Source organism: Limulus polyphemus, unplaced genomic scaffold (assembly GCF_000517525.1).
Source record: "Limulus polyphemus unplaced genomic scaffold, Limulus_polyphemus-2.1.2 Scaffold455, whole genome shotgun sequence".
Lineage (NCBI taxonomy): Eukaryota > Metazoa > Arthropoda > Merostomata > Xiphosura > Limulidae > Limulus > Limulus polyphemus.
In genome coordinates this window covers 200,845-207,373 of record NW_013666065.1, presented here as the reverse complement: position 1 = coordinate 207,373, position 6,529 = coordinate 200,845, and the positions used below count along the sequence as shown (strand labels likewise).

General features: G+C 34.1%; 1 protein-coding gene across 2 annotated transcripts in view; it reads left to right on the top strand.

Annotated features, from left to right (window-relative positions):
• Nucleotides 1–2,019: 2,019 nt before the first annotated feature.
• The window catches only part of LOC106458390 (serine/arginine-rich splicing factor 6-like), a 45,546-nt gene continuing 41,036 nt past the window's right edge, over nt 2,020–6,529 (top strand). The window contains exon 1 of one of the 2 annotated variants that reach the window (XM_013917899.2): nt 2,020–2,173. In XM_013917899.2, coding sequence (XP_013773353.1) covers nt 2,059–2,173 — 115 coding nt within the window. In that variant the 5' untranslated portion in view covers nt 2,020–2,058. The remainder of the gene's footprint in view (nt 2,174–6,529) is intronic. The other variant, XM_022384580.1, reaches the window with a different exon arrangement.

Genomic DNA, 6,529 nt, shown 5'->3' with positions numbered 1-6,529 from the left:
AAAGTTTATAATTGTATTTGTTTTTGTGGTAAATGGCAAGAAGTTAAAAGGCGTTTCCGTCATTTTCTGATTATAAAATGCAAAAGATTTTGGTGTCTAGTCAGACCATACAGTTGCTGGTGAAGCAATGTGTGGATAGATCTTTCACATGTGATATATGAGCATATCATATGTTTTCAATCATCTTTACTAATATAAAAAATATTTTAAATTTTCATTTATAGTGTTTCTATACAGTTTTGGCATAAACAAGTGGTCCAGAAATCCAGTGAAATTATTTTGCTCTGGTTGTTTTTGTTTGTTTGTTTGTTTGTTGTGTTTTTTTCATTGTTCTCAATAACAGGTATCTACTCTGCCTAAGTGGATATTACAGCAACTTCGCACATACATGTAAAAAGGGCCAACGACTGCTACGTCCTTCGCTAGTTGAGTGGACGATGTCTTTATGTTACAGCCGACAAATGCTGTGAGAAAAATTACTTGTCATGTGGTGACGCTATCGCAAAGGGAAAATACGAGATTTCTTGCATAATCAGAACCTCTATAAATTCAGAGATGTATTTGGCTGTCATAGAGAATAATTCTACAGATATCTATTTTGAAAGAAGAAAGCTGTCGATCCATTTACAGATCCAGTAGTAAGGTGATTGTTTCGTCTCTACTCAAGCAAACACTCTATTTCTTCTCTTTTTTTTTTGTAATGTGACGGTCAATCCCACAATTCATTGATAAAAGAGTAGCCCAACACTTGGCAGTGGCTGGTGTTGACTAGCTACATTCCCTCTAATCTATCACTTTTAAATTGCTGATAGCTAACGCAAATAGCTTTCGAGTAGTTTTGCGTGAAATTCACACAAACAACAACTTTTTATTTATAGTAATGGGGATAAATACTTTCACATTCGCTGTGCTTCCATGCTTCCTCCCTCTTTTTTTAAATCTTTTATTTGACTAATGTGACCTCTTTTCCCTCAGTTGACATGACATTCCACTGACGATAATATTTGAAGATATTACCTGATTGTTCAAACGCTGCACCACTTCTCTTCTTTATCTTTTTTGGGCTCAGCGAACATTACTAGACCGATTTCAGTCTCTGCCTTATCGCTTCTTTTGTCCCCTCACTCAAATGCTGATATAGTGAGAGAAATACTGTTGTGGTTGCTCTGAGTAGCCCTTTACTGGCTAGAAGTGTTCGTTTTGTAACAATACTGCTCAAGACAGCCAAAAGCTTATAGTTATAGTTTGACTATTCCTATTTCTATTCTCAAAGCTGCATTTTGCACTTGATCATAACCAACTTTGCCACTGCTACGCACAATGGGTTCCATAGTTTCTTCTCATCAGAACTATTGCTCTCATCTAAGAAGAGATCCTTATGACAACCCAGAACGTATTTCAAAAAGTCCAAATCTCCATTTGCCAAATTTTAACTGATAGATTTTATGAGAACGCTATATTTTAATCCAATACAGAATGTGCTGTTTTATTTTTCGTTTATTAATCAGCAACTTTTGATCGGAACTTTGTTACTTTTAATGCAAAGTTCCCCAGTGGCTCAGCATAAGTCTAAAGGTTCAAAACGCTAAAAATCAGGTTTAGATACCCGTGGTGGGTACAGAACAGTTAGCCCATTATGTAACTCCATGCTTAATTATAAGCAAACAAAAAATCATTGCAAGGTAAAACTAGGTTTATTGCATATATGATCAAACTTACAACTAGGGCTAAAATTAGCTAAGTATAGTTTGTGTGATTTAACAAGTTTTTTTTTTTTTGTGTGTATCCTCCTTTTTATTTTTCATCAGTTTTTGTTTTAATTCGCCATTTTTCTTATTTAATGATAAAAATTAATCATGTGTGTTTTATTAGTACTGGAGCGAAGTAGAGAAACTGCTTGAAATTTGTAAGTGTTTTTAATAAGTTATACTAGCTTCATGACTTTTTTTCAGGATTGTTAGTTGATTTTCTAGGATTCTCTTACGGTTTTTATGCGCAGAGCGAGGATTTCACAAAATATTGTATGCAAATTGAGTATTACAATTAGTATAGTTCAACATGTCCGGAAGATCGCAACTTTTCGTTGGTCGCCTGCCTCTTGATGTTAGAGAAAGAGATATTGAACGCATATTTGAAAAATATGGAAAACTATTACGATGCGATGTCAAATATGGTATGTTTATTTTAATTTATACTCCTTTCACCAAATATAAAATTTAGTATTTTAAGTTTTATACATTGCATGTTAAGCCTAACAGTAACATTTTTTGTCGTTAAGTTAGGCTAAGCGAGTTGAGAGAGTTATTGAAAGCGATTTTAGATTTTAAAAGTTGAAACCTAAAATAGTAACTTTAGTTGCAATAATAAAACTAATGGAAGTGATTACAGCTTCTTGTGTCGCCTCAGGCTTCCCACTAAGAAAGGGTTAGATTAGAAATATTTTTAGGGGCGATTCTTCATTGGAATTTGGAAAGGTAGATGTTATTTTGGAGTAGTTATGTCTAAAGCCTGTAGGCTGTACTATGCAACTCTAATTCTATGTGTAGGATATGTACTTATCAGCTTTTGGTGGCATTGTGAAGGTACTCAGTAGGCATGGGCTCTAAGTTTTGTAGACACCCAAATTTGCAATTGATTGTTTTCATATTCTTGAGGTCAGAGATCCAGAAACTTTGCCCCCAACAATGCAATGTCTGCATAGCAACTGAGGCAAGAGGGCAAACAAATTGTGCAACAAAAGTGAAATTTTGGGTGCTACTATAGTGTGCAGTCTACAAAGATATTTACACTATAGCGTGCAATATATACAGATACTATCATTATCAGCTTTTGTTTATTTGCATTGAGCACCATTTATTATAAATAACGTTTTTAAGCTAATAAAGTACAAAATACTATGACATAACATTTTTGGGGTAAATACAATCGAAGTGAAATAAATTATAACAGTGAAAACTAGCACAAATATAACCTAAATTTAAGGTACTCTTAAGTTAAGTTATTATTATTTGCTAAAAAAAACGTGGATAAATATAAATTATTTAGCAAGAAATTATGTTTTAGTGAATCATTAAAATGGTGATGATGATAGTATCTGTGTAGACCACACACTATAGTAGCACTAAATTTTTGTTCATTCTGTACACTTGATCGCTGTCTAGACTTGTTTTCGTAACAAATATTTGTGTTTGTGATGAACTTTTGTTGTACAAACCTGCAAATATGGTGAAGAGTTGTTGTATATTCCATTGCACCAATAACAAGTCAAAAAGACATGGCTTTTCCTTTTATTTGATACCCAGTCAAAGGAGAGAAGCCAAGGCCAGCCAGGTCTACTGACAAGAAGAAAAATCGTTGAGAAAATTCTCCAATAAACGGGCCTTAAGAGGGCCGAGCAGGGATCTATAAATCCTAGTACCAAGATTCGAATGAACGAAAGGAGAGAAGAATGTTGGCTGAAAACTATCAACTAATGAACACAGGAAGCAAGAGGAAAGTTGTGGGAAGCTAAAGTCTGACTATAACTATGTATGTTCAGCTCATTTGATATTATGTAAATGTTGTCTTCCGACATATTTTTAACACAAGGTAATTGTACACATCTGGGTTCTGCACACTGGGTCATTCTGTCGGGTTGTTGATCCACAAGTACGCAGAGTACTAATAGGGACAAGAATCAAGTCCAATTAATTGTAACTTTACTCAATTTCTCGCTAATGCCTCAGCTGACAACTTCACGTATTGATAAGACATTGCAATTGATAATCTGACTATCAAACAATAATATATGAATGATTGCTGAAGAGTTTGCACAGCAGATGGTGATTGCTTTACCAGGCAAAATCACATGACATGTGATGTTACGCCAACCTCAAGAATGCCACTTTGTTGTTGTCTAGTGCAAGTGACAGTTTGTAAGTTATTGTTAAGAAGGTCGGAAGTTTAGAGTGAGTAAAAGATGAAAAAATCATGCACAAATTTCAAGAGACGTCCATTTGGAGTTTTGTAAAAAACGACTTGTCTTGTGAAACCTCTCTAGAATAATACTCCATAATTCTGTCATAATACCTGTTTCTAGTTGTTCCAAATTGTAACATAAGGCTTCTTTCCTCTAAGCACACTGGAGGCTTTTCAGAGTCGTTGTCTGTAATGAAGTGAGGACTAGCATTATGGCTTTGTATCCCATTATTAATTCTCAAGTTGTGTCTGAATGGGCACTCTATCTTGTGTCTAATAACCTCTTTATCTTTGGAACCCTAATTTTTCAAGCACATTGTGCAGCCATTTCCACACATAGGTTGTAGCTGAGAAAACACATGTAACTACTATACAATAGCAAAGAATAAACAAGTTCAGTACAGCAGTCCACAGTGCATTGTCCAAATAACTTGAGTGAATGAGCACAGCAGGGAACTTAGTATGCCAGGGAGTTCTCTTTGATCAAGGCTTGCATGCCAACATATTAACTGCTCATATCGGATGCATTGCTGTAAAACTGCCAGTAATAATCTTGAATTCTTATATCATTCTCTACAAAGAAATTAATAAGAACTTTAGCAAGTTCTGCTCCTGTGTGATTTCTTATTGGTAAGAATGTGGTAAACCTCTCTACAGGGCCATCATCTTTAATGTGTCTAAAGATTATTGCCAGTTGATCTGTGTTGGATATTCCTGGAGTAGAATCAACGGACACTGATTAATAGTTGAATGTTTTGAATTCCTGGATATCAATGGTAAGAAATTCTTTGTATAGGATTTGTATGAATTTGTCACAAACAGTTTGCAAATTTTTGAATGTGTTAAGCAAGAAATACATCATACCCAGCCATTAGCTACAGTATTAGTAATTAATGTACTGAACCAACTACTTCATCATTTCCTCTAAATGCTAGCCCTCAGAATAATAGAAATTTCATGATTCAGAGAATAAGCTCTAGAACTTGGTGCCAGTTTTTTTCTCTGACTCCATTTGCTCTGTCAGCTCCATAGTTATGGTTTGAAACAGTATCCAGTGTATATATTTTTATTTTGATAATGCATGTAATGCCATATAAAGGTTTGGTATTCTACAGGATCTTTATAATTTCATGGCCATTTTCCTACTTTTATACATAATGTTTTATCACAGAGGTCATTCCAAGTCCATGTGGGATCAACACTTTCCTGAGCCTTCATAAAGGAACTCAGAATACCTTAGGGCTCTGTCCCCAGCATCACACATTTCAGTATTAAAATCAATGCCGTAATAATGTGCAAGGTAATTGAAGAAAAAAATTGTTAATATATTAAAATAAATAAATAATAGAAAAATACTTAACCTAATCCTGATGTGTTATCACGTAGCTTGCTAATATAATCCAACTACTACTACTATGTGTGTTTTACTCGGCTAATCTGAAGAACCATAGTATTGTTTTGTCCGAGAAAGTTTGTAGCCATCTCAAATGACCATTAAAGTGATGTTCTCTTTAACAATAAACTGTCTTTTTATTCCACATATAAAGAAGATTTAAGTCAAGTGTAAAAGTGCACTTGATATTTTGTCTCTCTTACATGTCATGGGTAATTGTTCTATGCTTAATACCTAGAATTCTTATTTGATTCATGCTGCATTATGTGTCTGGTTGGTGAGATCAGTGGGCATTGAATCTTTGTCCCTTCATTATGGATTCCCCCAAATCCTCAAAAAAATAAAATCAAGCTAATTGGTAAACGATCACGTCTTGAAGGCTGATCAGCAATCTTCAACCCATTCTGAACCTGAACCTTGTTTTTTGATCTTACTTTCCTTGTCAGACAAACATTTAGGGCAAATGCCTACCATTTTTATTCAGAAAGGATTAAATGGTCTTACTAGCTCTCCAAAGTTAGTTAACTCTTTCAACATGGGGTTGATCGATTTGACCAAGTCACATAACCTTCTGTACTCGTTTAAAGTTGACATAAACTTAATACTTATAACTCTATATATATTGGATATATCTTCACAAAATTTGGCAGTCTTTCAGTTAATATTTCAAGTCTTTCACGTACAAAAAGTCGTATTTCTTAGTGAAGTATTTTTAATGAAATAAAATAGTTTTGTCCATAAATATATTGAGTATTTGTCTTGAATAGTCCATGTGCAAAGTAATTTTCATGTTAAAATTGAAAATACTTTTTGTCATCACAAAAATCTCAAATTTCCTTTGTGTAATCCCTAAAACCTCTTAAATACATTTCAAATGGTTTTTTTTCACTAAATCCTTATAGTTTATATGTTATTTTCTCTACCCTAATCTCAAAACTGGATCAGTCAATTCGACCGACTCGTAAACACCCAAAAAAAAATTGAAATAAACCTAAATTAACCTTCTTTTCTTTCTAGTGTGACTTCAAATTGCAGCCTGAAACTATATTCATTTATCCAAAGTTGCTCTAAGTAGCTAGTCGTTAACTTTTCCACGGGAACGAAATTGCTACTCCAAATGACATTGACGGTTATCTGTTCAAAACACAATGTTATACAAAATGCCATTTGATAGATGAA